Source organism: Trachurus trachurus (assembly GCF_905171665.1).
Source record: "Trachurus trachurus genome assembly, chromosome: 9".
Taxonomy (NCBI): Eukaryota; Metazoa; Chordata; class Actinopteri; order Carangiformes; family Carangidae; genus Trachurus; species Trachurus trachurus.
This window is the reverse complement of record NC_139895.1, coordinates 5,065,368-5,085,628: the sequence shown is the minus strand read 5'-3', so window position 1 is coordinate 5,085,628 and position 20,261 is coordinate 5,065,368. Positions and strand designations below refer to the sequence as shown.

At 41.1% G+C, this 20,261-nt stretch overlaps 1 protein-coding gene across 1 annotated transcript; it reads right to left on the bottom strand.

Moving 5' to 3' along the window:
- Positions 1-166: 166 nt before the first annotated feature.
- On the bottom strand, positions 167-18,962 carry LOC310991893 (solute carrier family 12 member 2-like; the record flags this gene model as incomplete). Its single annotated transcript, XM_083979824.1, has 26 exons — positions 18,450-18,962; positions 16,791-16,913; positions 16,633-16,708; positions 16,355-16,450; positions 16,124-16,263; positions 15,929-16,039; positions 14,927-15,035; positions 14,707-14,834; positions 14,440-14,524; positions 14,130-14,278; positions 10,980-11,087; positions 9,832-9,955; positions 9,573-9,674; positions 8,572-8,727; positions 7,302-7,401; positions 7,094-7,205; positions 6,832-6,972; positions 5,844-5,950; positions 4,872-4,951; positions 4,620-4,760; positions 4,076-4,189; positions 3,216-3,327; positions 2,934-3,020; positions 1,562-1,697; positions 1,406-1,473; positions 167-374 (listed from the first exon to the last, which is right to left on the bottom strand). Exons 1-26 carry the CDS (start codon positions 18,876-18,878, stop codon positions 167-169), a joined length of 3,342 nt encoding a protein of 1,113 aa, XP_083835950.1. The 5' UTR covers positions 18,879-18,962.
- Between the last annotated feature and the right edge of the window lie 1,299 nt (positions 18,963-20,261).

The window sequence follows — 20,261 nt, the reverse complement described above, 5'->3', positions numbered from 1 at the left end:
GACAATAAATTAATGAATATTCACTGTAGTAACAACACACAGACGTTAAAGCTCAGGACGAAACAAACAAACAAACAGATGTAAATATCAACAGATTAATGAGAGAACGTTAAATTTACTGCGTCGTTAAACTCGCTCCTGTTCACAGCTGGAAGATTCACATCTGTCAGAGACGCCGTGTGTGTGTGTGTGTGTGTGTGTGTGTGTGTGTGTGTGTGTGTGTGTGTGTGTGTGTGTGTGAGGAGTAGAAGGTGAGGACGCTCTGGTGGTTTCCTCGGACCAGCAGCAGCGGCGGCAGATCTCTGGTCAGCGTCTCCATCCAACACATGTAGAGAGCGCTGGACACGGTGCCTTTACGGGCCAGAGGCATGCTCCTGCAGAGAGGGAGGGGGCCACAGCGTTACCACGGCAACATGCGTGATGTGATGTCTCATGTGTGTTTTATAATAACATAATAATAATCAATCTTTCTTTTCATTGTGGTCGTTTTTTTTTTGTGACTCATGTGAAACATTTTGTTACTTTGGTTTGAAAAGTCGATTAAATTTTAGTGTAACAACCCTTTATAATAAATACACACTATTAATAAAAACTGAATTCATCATTTATAACACATGAATACTCATTAGTATGTAGTTTATAAACACAGTTGGTGCTTATCAATTATGTGTTTATAAACTACATACTAATAGTTTATTGTGTTATAAATGATGAATTCAGTTTTTAAAGTTTAACTAATGCTTAATAGTGTGTACTTATTATAAAGTGTTACCCAACAACACACACATAAAGTTCAACATTATTGATCCATCATTAATAAAATGATTCTACCAACACTGATACTGACCAGTCTGTAATTTATAACAGCTCTAAATGTTTAATCGTATTTATAATGTGTTCTCATATTTTATGAATGAGAATTTATTATTTATAAATAAAGTATTACATCAGTTATAGATATAGTATGTCATCAGATCTGATCAGAGATGATTGATTATAGATTAGATCTTATTGAACATCTGTTTATAAATCACAGACTAATCAGTTATAAATGATGAATAATGATCAACAGATGATTGATCTTAGAGAGTGCTTTAAGATAAACTATTGTTGTTGTCACTTTGATAACTGACTACCGGTAATATATATATATTTTACTCTTTTTGTATTTTTTTTTGTTTATTGAATGCTGTCTAACTATTTTATGATTATTTATTTATTAATTTTTAATAAATTCTTTATTGTGTTGAGGGTTGAAGAGCTTTTCATTGCATTGAACTGTACTGTAGTACCTTGAATGTACATGACCATAAACTAACTAAGTAACTAATAATGAGTGATTGATAAAGTGAAGTCTAGATGACCTTTGACCTTCTGCTTCTTGATAAAAACCAGAGTTTCTTACATGACGATCAGTTTGGCGTTGATCGAATGTTCCTTCATCAGCTCGTTCAGTCGGATCTGACGGTTCGTCTGAAAGTCACACACACACACACGTATAAATATAAACAGAAGGTTTTCACACCGACAAACAGCACATTAACACACACACAGGTCGGACCTTGGCCCTGTAGAGCTCCAGCTCGTTGTCGGTGATCCTCCACGGCTCCTGGGCCTTCAGCCTCTCCGCCGCCTCCTGCTCCATGTCGTCCTCCTTCAGCCGGTACGGCTCGATCAGCTCCTTGAAGGTTAGCTTACTGCACACACACACACACACACGCGCGCGCACACACACACACACACACACACACACACACACAGTCTGAATGATGTTTGACTCTGAACTGGTGAAGCGTCAGAAAATGTTAAAAATCTGTCTAAAATGGAAAAACTGTATAATTAGAAACTTTTTTTTCTTTTCTTTTACAATTTTTCTTTGTTAAAGGGACAACAAGGAGTTTTGGAAAAGCGAAGCGTTTTCACACTACATTTATGAGCCTCCGCACCGTGAAATTCTTTGACCGGTGCAAGACAGACTCATGTTTTCATTCATCAAGAATTAAAGTCAGAGGTTCGAAGACGATCACATACCGTCGTAGTTCCCACCATAAACGGCGATTCGGCGGCGTTATTCTCATGACTCGCCACGAAACCGAAAGTAAAGAAACGCTGGTCGGCTCAACCAGCATTTCCACCACCACTAATAATAACAAAATAACCATAGAGACAAAACCATATATTTATAGAAAATGGGCCCATTAACAAGTGGTAACGGAGATTCATCCACATTAACGTGAGACTTTTTTATAACCAAATAGAAACTCCTCGTTGTCCCTTTAAATGACATGAGACTGTCGCTTTATTCCTGTTATTTTTAACATGATTATTCAGTAACACTTTACGTGATAAATAATGTAAAGAAATAACAATTAATTGCATCATAATGTCTAGAGATAGTCTAGAAATAACGGTCAATTTCATAGTAATGTCGAGAAATGTAGCCAAGAAATAACGATTGGTTGAGTAGAAATAGCCCAGAAATATCGGTCAATTTCAAGGACTTGCTGGAGAAAAAATCTGGCCCTTCCCAAAAAATTCAAAGTATGAAAAGCATGTGTGACCTTTGGCCTTTATGGAAAACCCAACATTACTATGGAACCGACCGTTATTTCTAGGCTATTTCTTGAAATTATCACATAATTAACGATTACCGATTATTCTGTCATCTTAAAAAATGCTTATAAAGGAAAAAAAACTTCTTAGTCAGTTTTTAGTTAGTTTAAACTATAGTTGTTTTTTCAAACAAAAAAAAGTAAAACAAATAAATAAAAATAATAATCAGTGCTGCCAAAACATCCTTTTTTTAATACAGATTTTTGTTTGTTTGTTTGTCTGCTTCAATCCTGATTAAACCAGCTGTGTGTGTGTGTGTGTGTGTGTGTGTGTGTGTGTGTGTGTGTGTGTGTGTGTGTGTGTGTGTGTGTGTGTCCTACTTGTGTTTCTTGGGTTTGGTGTTTATGTCTCCGAGGACGTTGATGTCAGAGAAGTCGATTCTGAACCTGCTGAGCAGCGTCGCCATGCTGACGGGACAGAGGGACAAAGACACAAAGACACGTCACAGATGTTTGACTCACAGGAAAGACTCTATACTAAACTAACTATAACATATTAACTGTAACTGTAACTAAACTAACAGTAACTGTAACTGTAACTACACTCTATAACTCTATAATAACTGTGTATCTCTGTTGAGTGGAGGCTGAACTCCGTCTCACACTCGGCGGTCGTGGTCGATCCGGTTGATTTTCCCGCCGATGAAGACGCGGATCCTGCAGTCGCCCCATTTACTCCTGTTGGTCAACAGGTAGGGGATCAACAGGGTCAGACCTGCACACACACACACACACACACACACACACACACACACACACACACACACACACACACACACACACACACACACACACACACACACACACACACACACACACACACACACACACACACGGTCATGTTCGTTCTTGTATTTTGATAATTGTTCAAATTAATATCCAATAATATAAACACAAGGTTGAGTAAGACTACACAATTTGAGCCTGACTACATTGTGTTTTATTTTGGTCTTAGCGTGTGTTCTCATCCTACTATGTTTCATATCTCCATTTTTTGTCTGTGTGAAACACTTTGTGCTCGTTTAAACACTTGGAAATCATTATTGGAGGCTGTTAGAATAGGGTTTGTTTGTTTGCAATATTTTTTCAAAAGGGTGTGTATATATAAACATATCATTTAAGAAATACAGATCACAAATAGGTTACTGCATGTAGATATAAAACCACGTCATAATTATAATGACAGACCGTTTCCTGACATGAAATAAACAGAAAGAATCGTCTCTGTATCTTTTGGTCTCGTGTCGTTCAGAGATTCTGATTCTTCGTTTCAAATATTTATATTGTGAAGCAGACAGTATATAAAAAATACATCCATCTTTGGTTTATTTATGCAATGCTTCATTATTTTGTAATATAAGTAACAAAGGTGTCCTGTCCTACAAATAAGTAAATAAATGAAAAACAACAGATGGGAGAAAAATGAGTAAAATATACAAAAATAAGTCGTCATCGTCACTGACCTCCGTCATCAAACAGCCACCACACATCGATGGTTCCTTTGCCCTGTTTCTTCTTGAACTGCTGACTGGACTCTAGGAGGCGCTGGTCGCTCAGACTCAGAGGAGACTTGGTTTCTGCAGACACACACACACACACACACACACACACACACACACACACACACACACACACACACACACACACACACACAGCAACAGATGATTTTTAATACGTTTTGTAGATCTCCTCTCTGCTCTCTATCTATCTATCTATCTATCTATCTATCTATCTATCTATCTATCTATCTATCTATCTATCTATCTATCTATCTATCTATCTATCTATCTATCTATCTATCTATCTATCTATCTAAATGTTTTATAACAATAAAATAATAAGAATCAGTTAAAAGCAAGGCTAAAAAGGTAGGTCTTCAGTTTGCTTTTAATGTCCAGATTCTCTGCTCTCCTCAGGTCTTCAGGCAGTCGGGTCCATAGGCGTGGGGCCGTGATGATAAAATGAGGCCTCACGTTATGTTTTGTTACTGTAGCAACGTTTTTCTACCTCTCATGATGAGCGGGCTGCTCTGGCTGCTCGTCGTCTTCGAGGGAAACGAGTCCGAGTCCGAGTCTTTGGCCGGAGTCACGGAGATCACCACGTCTTTGCTGCCGAGCGGCGGCTTCTCCTGGGACGACTGCAGCTCGTCTGCACAGAGACACACGAAGACACGGACACATACAACAGGACGTACAGTAAACAGAAAAATGGAGATTTGCTCATGAAAAAAAAAGAAGAAAAACAAAAAGACGGACGCACCTTGTCCCTGGATGTGAGAGACGTCCAGTCCGTCCTGCAGGCGGAGGATCACCGCCCCGAACTGCAGGTCGAAGGCGTCGCTGCAGAATAAAAACACAACAGAACATGAATCATACAGAATCAAGACAACTGGATCCTTCAGTCTCTCTGTGAGCAAAGCAGCATCGGTTTTTATTCATCTATAAACCCTTGTGCCTCTGTATATATCACCTCTCTAAACCCAGAAATCACAAAGTATTGGTACCCATTCACAGAATTGTTTGCTGCTCTGTCTATTCTCCATTTGTCCAAACTGAAATAGGTCAAATGTCTTTCTCTTATAATGCACCACGACCTTGAAATAAACTGCAAATGGTCTTAAAATCTGAATTTTTAACTCCACTACAGCTGTTCACAAGTCTTCTCTCATTCTCATTGTCTTACTCGATTGTAACTGTTTTTAACAATCAACATCTTGCTGCTATGAGCACTCTGCACTTTGCCTACCTCATACATGTTTCTATATTGTCTAATACATAATAATTGTTGTCTATTGTCTAATTGTGTCATTCTATGTATCACCTTTGTATAGTAGCTTGTGTTCTGTGTATCTGTGTATTTTATCATTTTTTATGTAATGTGTAGGTACTACAGATGGAAATTAGCTGTGAGCTAAATCTGGTGCAACCATCTCCTCATTTTTTTTCTGCAAATGATTAATGTAATTGCACACTGTCCCTTAATAAACTAATAAACTAAACTAAACTAAACTCCACTTGTACAATTTGTCTCTTTTATTCATGGTTTTATTTTTTCCTAATTTTATTTTAATTATTTCTTGTTTTTAGCTCATATTGGTTTGTGTTTTTTTTAGTTGTGCTACAGTGAATTTGCTTGATGCCATTGTCAATGAAGACTTCTCCTCAATGGTGATGATACGAGATAAGATAAAACAATGGTTTGATAGTAACACAAACTTCCTTGGTTTCTTACTGTATGGTGTTGATGTAAATCTCCACGTCCCTCATGTCTCCGTCGCTCCAGTTGTTCTTGAAGCCCATGACCAGTGTGTTGGGCTTCAGACGACCCAGACCCACCGACTGAAGACCAGAGGACACGGAGAGGCATTCATTACAACATTAAATCCAGTTTAAAAGAGCTCAACATGAAAAGAGAAATATGTTTAACCCTATATTGCCACTAGTATCAAATGTGATACATGAAAGTGAGTGAGTTTTTCAGACCTCTACATCCTCACTGTGATTTTTGTTTTTCCTGAAAAACCTAATGTATACAATCAGATACATGCAATGATCAGATAATCCACCAGGGGGCAGTTATTCATGCACCGGCACTTAGGACATCCAATATGGCCGCTGTCAGTCAGTGACACAAATCTGTTTTCTCATGGATATTTTTGCCAATTTTGAAAAAGTTACGGTAAGAAAAACTTAAAAATTGTTACTGAAACTTCAATAGGAATAGTTAAATAGATACAATAGGTATGTAAGATCATTTTCTATGCAAATCTGATTTTCAATCAGCAAATTTTTTTTTAAATTATTTGTCAGAAGGTCCAAAAGGGTCCAGTTTAAAAATGTTTTAATTAATTTTCTGACAATTATTTCATGGTTCAAGTTTTACAGGGTTAAACTTTAAAGCTTAATCTTTGATTTGCACTGTAAGTCCTCTTAGTTGTTTTAATACAAATCAATATTTCATGCTGCAAACTCATTTTTTATGCTCTATTTTAGTATAATTATCTGTACTTTCTGTCTTTTATTCTTTTTTCTTGCTTTTAATTGTAGCCTTTGTTTAATGTTTCCAATTTTGGTTCAATTTTGTTGAATGTTTTGTTTTTATCTAAAGCACATTGAGCTGCCTTGCCTAGAAAATCTAAATCAAAGACCAGCTCTAGCTCCTGTCTCTATGTCTCTATGTCTCTGTGTCTCTGTGTCTCGGTGTCTGTGTTGCGTCGTACCTGCAGCAGGAACTGCGTCCCGTGTCTCAGGTTGTCGGCGAACACCGGCGTGTAAAAGGCTTTGAACCGTTTCTCGTGGAGCCAGCGCTGAGAGCGAGCGTGATCCTGGAACAGCTCCTTGAAGTTTGGCCGACGGGAAACCTGCATGAAGGGGGGCGGGGTCAAAGGTCAAAGGTCACAGGTCACGGGTGATGACGAGGTGATGAAATGATCCCAGGTCTGATGCCGCGCCGGTGCCGGTGTGGGTGTGTACTGTACGTACTGTCTTGACGTGACCACAGACCATGAGGCCGATGTTCTTGGTGAAGGAGTGGATGAGATGCAGCAGCGCCGGTCGAGAGTTTGGATACCCGGTCAGAACCAAACACTGAGGCCTGAGGAAACAGAAACAGCAGCAGCAGCGCTCCGAACTTTAGCTTCACGTTTCTACAGGAAACTTTGATCTGAAAACATCAACGACGCTTCTGTACCTGAAGTTCTTGACGTGGTCCTCGACCCCCGTGAGGTTCAGACAGTGGGTCAGAGCCTGGTTGTAGATCAGAGCCTGAGTGGACGAACCCCAGTTCACATCTGCAGAGACACGGCACAGACACATTCAGTCATCAGAGGACGAAGTGGTTTCTAACTCTGGAGACTTAGGACTCGTTGGGCCTGAAGCAGGGTTCCTATAGCTTAAGCCATGTTAAATTTAAGACTTTTTAAAAGCCACTTGAAATCAAATTTAAGACCGACTTCATAATAAACACAAATGCAGAAAAAAAAAAAAAACACCACATCAATTACATAGATAGGGTTAGGGACAATTTGACCCACTTTCAAGGTAAAGTGACTGCTACATGAACATTGGATTGTGTCTCTTTCCAGCTGTCCTTTCAAAATAAATGCATAAAAAGTCCAGAAAGAAAAAAAAAACACTGACTCGGGAGCTGGTGGCGGTGAGAAATTTAGCGTTGACAGCCGCCACTAACTTCTCTATGTCGGAATGTAACCAATTATTTTGAGATTTGAGACTAATTACAACCATAAAATCCCACTTACCAAGTGTTAACATTTATAAGACTTTTGAAAAATTGATTTAAGACATTTTAATGCCAATTGAGGCCTTGTTTTTAGATTAATGAATTCAATGCCTTTTAAGACTTTTTAAGGATCCGTAAGAACCCTGTGAAGGTCTGGGTGTGTTCTTTTATTCCTTGCCTTTCAACTCAGCATGAGACTCTGCTCTTGTTTTAGTGCTTTTATTGTTTTAACATTATTATTAGGGTCCGGGCTGCTAAGCAGGGGCAGAGAAGTTGTGACCCTATTGTATTCCTAGGAATTCTTTCTTTCTTTCTTCTTCCAAGGAAATCCTACTTCCCATGGGAGAAAACTCATCAAACTTTACAGAAATGTTCGACCCCATGCCAGATTTACTCAACTCCAAGGACATCAATAAGCGTTTAAATGTAAAAACTTTAAAAATTCCTACCAAACCAACGGTAGATGCTACAGTTTTGAAACTTCACGACAATGTAGCCTAGATACTGCTGAAACTTTTGTTCATTTAGACTCAATACAAATTATGAAGTCCATCACTCAATAACTGTAAAACCTTTAATGTTTTGTTTAATGTAACTTTAAATGTATCTCCTCCCACGCTTTTTGCTCAATTGTCACCAAACTTGCTGGAGAGCATCGTCAGACTGTTCTCCACAAAACTTGTTTCTCGGATTTTTGATTAATCAAAAAGTTGTTTCTGACCGGGTTTCTTGTAGCTGACGTAGATGTAGAGGGCGAGGACGATGAGCAGAGTGACCAGCGCCGCCCACCAGTTGATGACGAACATGACGACGCAGCAGAGGATCGCCCCCGCCAGAGACACCCACATGTTGTAGTATTTGAAGCTGGGGCGCCACCCTGTGGTGAGAGAGGAGAGTGAAGCTCAAACAGCTGCTGAAACATCTGTTTGTCAACTGGAAGAAGTCAATGAGGATAGGCAGAGTTTGGTTTCCCTCATCAAACTCATCAAATACACAATCCAACAACTCCACAACGCTCTGGTGGACAAGTTGTGACCTGCACATTCACCACGCTATGAGATAATAACAGAACGTTACCAGACAGAGTTGTTTTAGAGGGAAATTCATGCAAAACCGCTCATGCACGTTGCCTTCAGGGACAGTTTTTCATCAAGCAGTCTCTGTATTTACCTCTAAAACAACTCTGTCTGGTAACGTTGTGTTATTATCTCATAGCGTGGTGAATGTGCAGGTCACAACTTGTCCACCAGAGCGTTGTGGAGTTGTTGGATTGTGTATTTGATGAGTTTGATGATGAGGGAAACCAAGAAATCCCATAATGAGCCTCCGTAGCGTAGCTCTGAGCAGCTCACGGCTCTGCTCCGCCGTTCTAAAAACAGCTTGCACCGACAATCAAAGGTAACGAACCTACTGCTATGACTATAGGGATTATGGCAATGGGCCAATTTGCCAAAATGTTGAAATCCCTTTAATCTTATAAGAAAGTGTAAATTAACAATGCATTCACAATAATATTGAGGTTATACCCTGATAACCAAAGACAACTTAGAGACTCGAGACAGGTCCTGGGTGAAACTCTCAATTTTCTTGAAGAAATACATTTCTGGTGGAATTAAATTAGTTTCAAGTCTTTTTAAAATCAATGAAATCGACCAGAGTCTATAATATCTGATCCTCAGGCTTCAGCAGATGGAGCTGTCGACCTGTGAGGTCAGAGTTTACCTGGAGAGTTGGCGAGGGAGGCGTGGAAGACGGAGAAGTTGATGAGGGCGTAGGAGGCCAGGAAGAAGTTGGAGATGATCGGAGCGATGATGTTGAGTTCAGCTAACGACAGAGAAAAATAATCAAGAGTCAAGAAGACCGGTGGTTGGTTCTGGTTCTGGTTCTGGTTCTGGTTCTGGTTCTGGTTCTGGTTCTGGTTCTGGTTTTGGGGTTGAAACTTGCGTATATACGTATATATGTGATGCGTTCAGCCTCCTACCAATGAGGATGAAGGCCAGGCCGATGCAGAAGGTCAGGACGTAGCCACGCAGAGGCTCGTTGTTCTTCCCATAACCCTTCGCAAAGACACCGAGGCCTGGATAGATGTTGTCTTTACACAGAGCCTGGAACCACAAGACCGTCATTCATCTATCTATTGACTCATTGATTCATTGATTGATTTAAGTTGATCATTGATTGATTAATTTGTTTGGAGACATAAATCTGTCTTTAAAACCTTCAATTTGGGATGAAAAGCTACAGTCTGTGTTTTACTGACATTGATTCTACATCATCCAGGTTTGATCTACAAATAATCCATCTATCTATCTATCTATCTATCTATCTATCTATCTATCTATCTATCTATCTATCTATCTATCTATCTATCTATCTATCTATCTATCTATCTATCCATCTATCCATCTATCCATCTATCCATCTATCTATCCATCTATCCATCTATCTATCTATCTATCTATCTATCTATCTATCTATCTATCTATCTATCTATCTATCTATCTATCTATCTATCATAATAATATCAATGATAATCTACTCTTTTCTCAGCAGTAGTTCAGGTTCACTGACTGGTTCCTTCTTTACTTTCAGCCACATGTTTTAGTGAATATACTAGATCACATTCCAGATGTTCATGGTTATGCCCAGCAGGGGTCGCACCACCTTTAGATAATGTGTGGATCTTCATGTTTCAGGGGTTTGATTAGTTCAGCCTGCCAGACAGTGAAGTGAAACTTTTATGCTCTAAGTTTAATAAAAACTCTGACCTCTGACTCACACATCATCACACAAGTATCTACAGTGAAGTTACTGTGATTAACTCAAGCGAAACTGTGACAAACAAAGGAAAGTGAGTGAAGCTTTGGTGAAGTTTTAAACCTTTAAACTAAAAATTATTATACTGATTGATTTGGGAAAGTGACATGTAGCTGCTTTGGTTTAAAAGCTGAGACTGAAAGTTCGCCCTTCAGCTCTGAAACAACAACGACCATCAAGTTCAGATTCATTTCTCCTTCAGTAGCTGAGTGTGTTTCCAGTTCCTGTTTGTAGATATTATGAGAAGTTGTGCAGTTGTCATTGTTGTGTACAATCCGATCAAACAGAGTGTGTTGCTCTTTGGTTTCTGACCTGGAAGACTTTGGGAGCGCTGACCAACGAGGCCAGAGCCGAGGACAGAGTGGCCGAGAAGATCCCAGCTGTGATGAGCGGCCCGAAGCCCGACACCAGACTCATCACCTGGACAACAACACATACACACAACAAACACACAACTTAGACTCATTCAGGTTCACAATTACAATTACAACGTATGTGGTTTGTAAAGAGCTGCTGTCATTCATAACCTGTCATTTAGAAAGATAATGAAGAAATAGACAAATATATAAATAAATGAATCCTGTTTTTCTGACTCTAAGTTTTCAGTTTATTAATTTTGTTAACAATGCAGTTTGTGAATCTCATGTGTTAAGAGTTATGTCCAGACTATGGCTGGTCATCTGTGGGTCCAGATGTTCAGTTCATAAACCTCTGGATGTAGAGAACCAAAGGGAACGTGCAGCCTGTGAACGCAGCCTGACAGCAGCACGTTCACAAACTCACAGTCAAACTAACAAACTGCTGCTATAACAACCTTGTTACCTCCTGACGTCACCGACCGTCTGTTAGTCGTTAGTACTGAAGGAGCTGGAGACGCTGCAGAGGAAACACACACAGGTTAGAGTCATCACACACACACACACACACACACACACACACACTTGAACATGAGGTTTTAACCTTCCTCTTGTGTTCAGGTCACCACTGACCCATTTTCAGGTTTTAAAAGCATAAAAGTACCACATGAATTTGTTTATAACATCAAGGCTGTTTGACCTTGTCAGGAACCTCTATTTAAACAAAATAAAACATTTTTTTGCACAAAATTCTAAAATTCTCTGGTTAAAATTATGACATTTGTGGTGTTAGGGTCAATTTTGCCCCGATTATTACGAAAAGAACAACAATTAGAGTTGAAATCATAAGTGCAAAACCAACTTTTTCATGGATAAAGAAGCCTAACAACGTAACCAAGAGATGAGAAACAAATGGGATGATAAATAATTGTTTTTACTGTGTTTTACAGCTGATTTACTGTCTCTAAATCACCATAGATGGTAGCAGAAAGCTAACTAGAGGAAGGTTCAATTGAAGACAAGGTATACTGACAAAAAAAGGTCCAGAGACCCACACCAAAAAATATTAAAACCAATATTTTCATGGATAAGGAAGCCTAACAATGTAACCAAGAGAAGAAAAACAGATTGGATGAAAAAAAAATGTTTTTAGTGTATTTTACAGCTGATTTGAAACAAAACTGACCAAAACTGCATAGATGGCAGTAGAAGGCTAAGACAAGACGAAGGTTAATCATGGATGTAACAAGTTAAAATAAAATAAAACAAAAGAAACAAATGAGATGTGCAGCAGCATGTCAGAGATATCAGTGTCAGTGAGCTGTGTGTGTGTACGTATGTGTGTGTGTGTGTGTGTGTGTGTGTGTGTGTGTGTGTGTGTGTGTGTGTGTGTGTGTAGGTGGTTGTTGTCAATGCTCTCATTCAGCTCCGTCTCCAGCGAGAATCTTGTGACTCAAAACAACAGTTTCTATTATCACTGCTGCTGCTTTGTTTCACACACACACACACGCGCACACACACACACACACACACACACACACACACACACACACACACACACACACACACACACACACACACACACACACTGAAGCCATCTACAACCACAGGCAGAGAAACAGGATCGAGCCTTTTTCACAGTTAGAAAGTAGAAACTCTGTCAATAGAAAATCAATATTGACTGGATGATTGGAAACCAAATATCCTGAGACTTTGAGTTAATTTAAACTAAAATACTATTGTACACAAATCTCAAATAAAGTGAGAGCACAAGTTTATAATAACAGTTACTAAACATTAGTATTAGTTTTATATAAATTTATCAGAATTATTTCATGGTCATTGTTCTGTTCATGTGTGTGTGACAGCAAACAGGGCGATGTTGTATCATAATGTGGCGTCACTGTCAGTGTGTGTGTGTGTGTGTAGCTGTGGGTGCTTTGATACACGTCACACACTCTGTCATTGTGTGTGTGTGTGTGTGTGTGTGTGTGTGTGTGTGTGTGTGTGTGTGTGTGTGTTTATGTAACAGATTCCTGTGGTGACAATAAACTCCTCGACATCCTGAATCATCATCGTGTCCACGTCACAGATGAACAGACAGTTTGAATCCTTCGTCAAATATACAAACATCAATACATCTGTTCATCTCTGTCTGATCTGATCACAGCTGTTTAACACCAACAGTAAAAACCTGCAGCTTCCAAACATTAAAATTAAAAACTCCCTTCTTCAGATCCTGCACCAGTGTTGTCAGGAGTCACATGAACTGCTAAAACAAACTCAGGTTTGACAAACGCATTCCTGCCCAGATCAACAACAGGCAACAACAAACCAAAGTCTCAGAAACTACAGTGAAAACTGTTGAATTATTTATCAATAACAACTCACAGCACAGACGAACCGAACCGAATAGATTGATCTAAGCTTTTATCTTTTTGTTTAAAACTCACTGATTTAATTTGATCGGACCACTGGAGCAGGTCTGATCAATCTGAATGATCACTGTCAATACTGATCCATCAATCAAGAACGTTTATCATATTTTGTCATTTAGTAGGTGTTAAAGGGACAACGAGGAGTTTCTATTTGGTTATAAAAAAGTATCACGTTAATGTGGATGAATCTACGCTACCCACACTTGTTAATGGGCCCATTTTCGATAAATATATCGTTTTGTCTCTATCGTTATTTTGTTATTATTAGTGGTGGCGGAAATGCTGGTCGAGCCGAGTCATGAGAATAACTCCGCCGAATCGCCGTTTATGGTTGGAACTACGACGGTATGTGATCGTCTTCCAACCTCTGACTTTAATTCTTGATGAATGAAAACATGAGTCTGTCTTGCGCCGGTCAAAGAATTTCACGGTGCGCGCGGAGGCTCATAAATGTAGTGTGAAAACGCTTCGCTTTTCCAAAACTCCTCGTTGTCCCTTTAAATGCAAAATGAATAAAATGTTTCTCTGAGATCAAAGTGAAACACAGACATCCTTCTATTATAAATAAATACTCTAAAGATCAATCTCAGATCCATCTCCCATCACCTTTCCTCAGACACTAATCAATAACCGATTATCAAAGGTCGGCCTGAGCGGAGCTGCGTTACCTGGAAGTCGTTGATGAGTCCGTACTGACAGCCGCCCTCTTTACAGATGGAGAAGTCGTAGCCCAGCGTGCAGGCGGCGTCCGTGCAGTTCACCGTGTCGCTCACCGTGTCGTTGTGGTCGCCGGTCGCATCTCTCACGATACACGATCCTGTCAGAGGACGAGAACGACATCAACCACACTCACTGTTTCTGTGTTTGGTTTGTTCTCGTCTCCACAGAGCAGCTCGACCGAGGCCTTGTTTACAGTTTTTATATCTAATTCCTGGTCAAAGTTACAGCTCATGTTCGGTCTGAAACATGAACACTCACCTGTAGAGATGGTCACGGCCACATAGGTGATTCCAGTGATGAGGATGGCCAGCAGGGTTCCTTTAGGGATCGCCGACTGAGGATCCTGAAGACAGAAACACAGTGAGAGTCGACTCAGAGCTACAGGACGTTGCCTTCCTCTGATGTTCATCCTAACCAATCAGGGACTGTACATCTAACACAACAGGTCCCAATTCCCACATTAGCTGAGACAATTGAACGTCACATGAATGCACAACACAGTGAGGCCTTCAGGGTCATTCATACCGTCAGGTCTCCAGAGATGTTGGCTCCGGCCAGGATCCCAGTGGCTGCTGGGAAGAAGATGGCAAACATGGAGAAGAAGGTCTCTTCTTCTCTGAAGTCTGGACCCAGGTTCTCTAAGAATATGGCCGCTGTAAAGAGCCGGAGACAGACAAGTGTGTTGACTGGAGCTTTGATTCAAATTCAGTAAGAACAGTACCATAAATAAACAACAAAGACTGACAGTGGTAACCAAAGAACCCTTTGGGCTCTTTGCTTTCTGACGGCATGAAGGTTCCTATGAAGTAGTTGACGATGGCTGCAAGCAGGATGATGAGGAGGACGATCTGAGCCTGATGGACGGAGGAAGAGAAGAAGGACAGAGGGCAGAGTGATATTATTACTTTAAAATAGAATAAAAAGCTGTAGGTGAGTTCATCAGTAGTTCATCACCAGATTCAAGCAAGTAACTAGAGACACACTGATACAGACAAGTTGAAACAAGACAGAAAGTTGACCAAACTGTGGAGGATCTGGGAGGTTACAAGAAATGTAATAAATAAAAACAGGAATTATTAAAAGAACGTATAAATAAACTACTGATCTAATATTTCAAACCAACCAACCAACCGCCCACCCACCCACCCAACCAACCAACCAACCAACCAACCAACTCAACCCAACCAAACAACCAAACCAACCAACTCAACAAACAAACAAACAAACAACCAACCAACCAACCAACAAACCAACCAACCCAACCAACTCAACCCAACCAAACAACCAAACCAACCAACCAACTCAACCCAACCAAACAACCAAACAACCAAACCAACCAACCCAACAACCCAACCAGCAACCAACCAACCAACCAACCAACCCAACCAACCAACCCAACCAAACAAACAAACAAACAACCCAACCAACCAACCAACCAACCAAACCAACCAACCCAACCAACCAACCAACTCAACCCAACTCAACAACCCAACAACCCAACCAACCAAACAAACAAACAAACAAACAAACAAACAAACAAACAAACAAACAAACAAACAAACAAACAAACAAACAACCCAACCCAACAACCAACCAACCAACAAACAAACCAAACTTCTCCTATACCACTGGGCCTTCAATTGCTGATGGAGACTCTCTTTGACTACACCTCCTGATGCTTCTGGTGTGATGGAGGCTTCAGGGCCACATTAACCTCCTACAGAGACCTGATGTTATGTTTTCGTACCTTTGCTTCCCACTCCATCCCGGCCACAGAGATCCCCAGCAGCAGGATGACGGTCAGAGTGCCAACGATACGAATGTCGTTCACTTCATCGGTCATCAGGGCGTCGACGTCCTGTGATCAATAACCAGGATCAATCAGTGTTATTAGTTGTTCTACAGATGAACAGTTCCATTGATCCACCTGAGTGTTTCTCACATTGAGCATCTCGACCACGGTCTCGGCAAAGCCCACCACGTACATGGCCACGGCCACGGCGTTGGCAAAGGCGAAGATCAGACCGATGGAGCCTCCGAACTCCGGCCCCAGACTCCTGGAGATCAGGTAGTAGGCCCCCCCTGACAAACGATACAAACAGAGGTCATTACAGGTCACAACTGGGAGCCATTTTCAAAATAAAAGCTCCTGACTGGGTTCTTTCTATCTCACCTCCTCGTACAAAGCCGTTGGTTGCTATGGCGGAGGTGGAGAGGCCGGTGATGGTGGTGACCAGAGTGGCCATTAGGATGATGGCGATGGTCAGGCCTGTCACACATGAACACATGACAACAAAACACAGGCACTGAAATTAAAGCTTTGGAGCAGTTGAATACTTTAATAAGTTCAGTTAATCAGGTGTTTCCAGTGTAGGTTTGGATCTTTCCATCTGATTTGTTGTTGTTTATCTACTGAGAAGTCTTTACTCTGATTGATTGATTTGTACCCACCGATTCCAGCCTGCCCGACGATCCAGGACATTCTGATGAAGAGCATCACACCCCAGATATTCAGCATGCAGCGGATCTGCAACACGCACACAGTTAACCTTGTGGGTCACATTGAATATATTGAATAACAGAGAAGTATTCTTAACAGAGATACTCACCAAAACTCCTTTAACCCAACCAAACTTGACCATTCCTCCTTTCGCCTCTTTTGCCGCCAACGCCGCCGCTTCCTCAGCTGCTGATGGCTCCTCTCCATTGGCCAGGCCATCCTCAAACGGCTCCTGACGGCCAATCACAGCAGAGATTAGTAAATAAATAAAAGACAGACTATAATGTTGATCATTATGAATTCACTTGAAAAATCAGTGAAGTTTTATTGGTGTTCAATTATGACATAAAACCTTTAATTAATCATTGACACATTAATTGGCTCTCATTAGAAGCATTTTTAATTTGTTGACACTTAAATAAGAGTTGATTTTCATTCATGAATTCTCTTTAAATCAATTTGATAAGTGCAGAGTGCAGACCTTCAGCTTTAAGGTTGTTTAAGGTTTTGCTTACTCAGAAAATCCTGATATGAACCTGTACACGTGGTTAATAACAAAGACCAGTTGATCAACTTAGAAATGTTATGGGATGTAAATACAGGACAATATACTGTACAGTCATCAGAATTCCTAAAGAATATGTTGTGACACATTCATAAAACTGGCTGTTGTGGTTGGGGAGTGGATATGACGATGTTTATTTTTTGATGTTGGCTCTATAAAATAATGGAAGTGTGTTATTGTTGTTCTTTAACTAATGTGACGAGCTGAAAATATGAGTCGTCACTTTGAAGCAAGTGGATCCGTCATCGAGCCTCCTACTGTCTGAATCCTTTAACTGTTAATGTACAATGTCCATCTATGAGACTGCTACCTAGTTGTAATGGAGCAGTGGGAGAATGAAGGAGGGTGGGGGTGCAGGGTCATGAGAGGCAGCATTGTAGTGTATGTATGTGTGTATGTGTATGTGTGTGTGTTGGGGGTCATGCCTCCGATGATGTCATCAGAGCGTCAGGTGGGAGTGAAGGGAATGTTTTCTGTCGACTGGAATGAAGTGACTCGTGTCAGGTGGTGGAGAAGGAACTTATAACAACTGTTTAAAACCTTTTAATCTATTTTAATGAGTCATTTAGTATCAATTTTATCTTTATCTTATCTTATGCTTCAATATTGTGCTGGATCCACTTGCTCATATCTGTACATATAGTGCACAGTTTTGGCTTTATATCTTGTTATCATATATTTTTACTTTTTAAAAAAAAACAATCTCTCGTTCCTGTTCATGCTCAAGTCAAGTGTTTGAGTTGTATGCTGCAATACAAATGGCCTGTTTGGGGATAATAAAGTTAGTAAAGAGTAGATTCCCTGGAAGTAGGCCTTTAATAATGACTTGGCAATAAAAGTTGTTCTATTGTAAACCTGTAAAGCCCCAGTGTATGAACTGTGCTGTACAAATGAAAACACATAAGAGCCCATTAACCTCTGCTGTGGAGGAGTGAGCTCAGCTACACAGGAAGTTCTGCACCTGATGTGATATAAAGTGCCTGATAACAAGAGCCTCTGTGTAATGTAGTAATTTCATAGCTTCTTCATGTTATTCTTTATACATAACATAAGATACATCTTGCTGGTAATAAAGTTAATAATATTAAGTGCAACTTTAACACCCATTGGCCTGTGTGAATCCTAAAGTCTGTCACTTTCATTGGTTTTACTGAATGAGGTCATATGAATTGAATACTGAAAAACGTGTTATGAGGTCGTTACTTTATCGAGCTCGTCGTGCAGCTCCGACAGCGACGGTCTGGTCAGCTTCTCCGCGAAAGGCGCCGCCGTCTGCCGGTAGAACTCGATGTTGGGGACGGCGTCGATGGTGTTGTGTCCGAAGGTCCTCATGTAGTAGGTGTTGGAGTGGGAGTCGGAGATGTGCGTGTGCCCCGTGCCCGTGGAGTGCAGACTGACCGAGTCGCTCTTCGCCGTGTCCGGTTCGTAGTAGACATCGGGTGGTTGGCCGATGTCAGAATCCGTGAAGCCCACCGACCTGGACCGACCTTTGCCCTCATCGGACGGTTTGGATCCATCGGTTGGAGCCGGTGGAGCTGAGGAGGCCGGGGCCGGGGAAGGAGAACCGGATTCTGACACCACATCCACCTGGAAGCGACCGCCGCTCTTCAGGGACGGTTTCTGTCCCGACATGTTGACGTTAAAAAAGAAAAAACAGCCTAAAGTGTCACTGATGCACCGAGAGACAAACGGTTACCGTGAGAGGGAGACCTGCTCGGTGAGGTCCAGGCAGCAGCGCCGCAGCATTCAGCACCGAGCGGCCGGAGAGGAGCCACAGACCGAGACACCGGAGCACCGACACAACATCTGGAGACAGTGGTTCACTCCTCCGATCTGCTCCACCTCCGCTCTCCTCCTCTCGGTGCTGGATGCGCCAGGACGCACGGAGGTGACCTGTGTGCGCTGCGCGTAACGGACACCAACCAACTGCGTCTCTCCGTCTACGAGTTGGCGGGAGTGTCGTCCCCTCGGATGGTGACTCAAACGGTTTATTGTCATCGCTCTTTCTCTCTCTCTCCTCCTCCTCCTCTCTGGACTCTCGAGACATCCCAGCGTGTCGGGAACACAACGGAGGAGAGAAGAAGAGGATGGATCAGTGTCCATTACGCACCGAGGTTTGGCACGCGTCCTGACGCATCCAAGAGGAGATGGAGAGGAAGGAAGGAACAGAGATAGAGAGATAGGGGGATACTTGAGATAGAGAGATAGAGGGGGTACTTGAAAAGATACTTAGACCATCAGAGATTTTATTTACAATTTTTACTCTGTGAACGTTTTTCTTGAAGAATCAGAATACAGTGAAACAAAGTACCAAACACAACAAAACATGTGTGGATATAAAGCTATATGTGTGTGTGTGTGTGTGTGTGTGTGTGTGTGTGTGTGTGTGTGTGTGTTATAGCATAGTAAAGACATTTGTCATCCCTGCTGGTGACACGCTCAGAGGCCTAGACACGCAGGGAAGAGCGCGTGAGTTGTGTGCGCGTGCAGCAGCAGCATCATTAGCATAGAGAACAACAGCTGCTTTCTCTGTCAAAGTTCTTGATGCTGAAGCCAAACACTGAACAATGAGGACAGGGACAGAATGACAGAAACCGGATTTAGCAATTTAACCAGTTTAAGTTTATTACATAAAAGGTCAGATTACATGTTATATGTCATCATGATTTTGCTGAGAGTGAGTACTCACAGCATTCAACATTTGCTGATTAATACTTTAGAATAAAAACTTTTAAACCAGGGGAAAAGTTCATCGACAAAATTCAACACTAACTGAATTTTAAAATGGAAATTACTCATATTGTGCTTTTGTAAGATAACAAGTAGGGGAGACCGGGGTTGGTTGGCTACAGGGGTTGGTTGGCACGCCCCTGTTTTCTGGCCTCCTGTTGGTCACAGACTCACAAATGTGACATCAAAATGATCATCTTTTTGAGCTGCACTTATCTAGTTTGTTAAAACATCTGAAAATTACTCACTTTTTCGCTGAGGGCAAAATATCAGTTTTTTAGTACC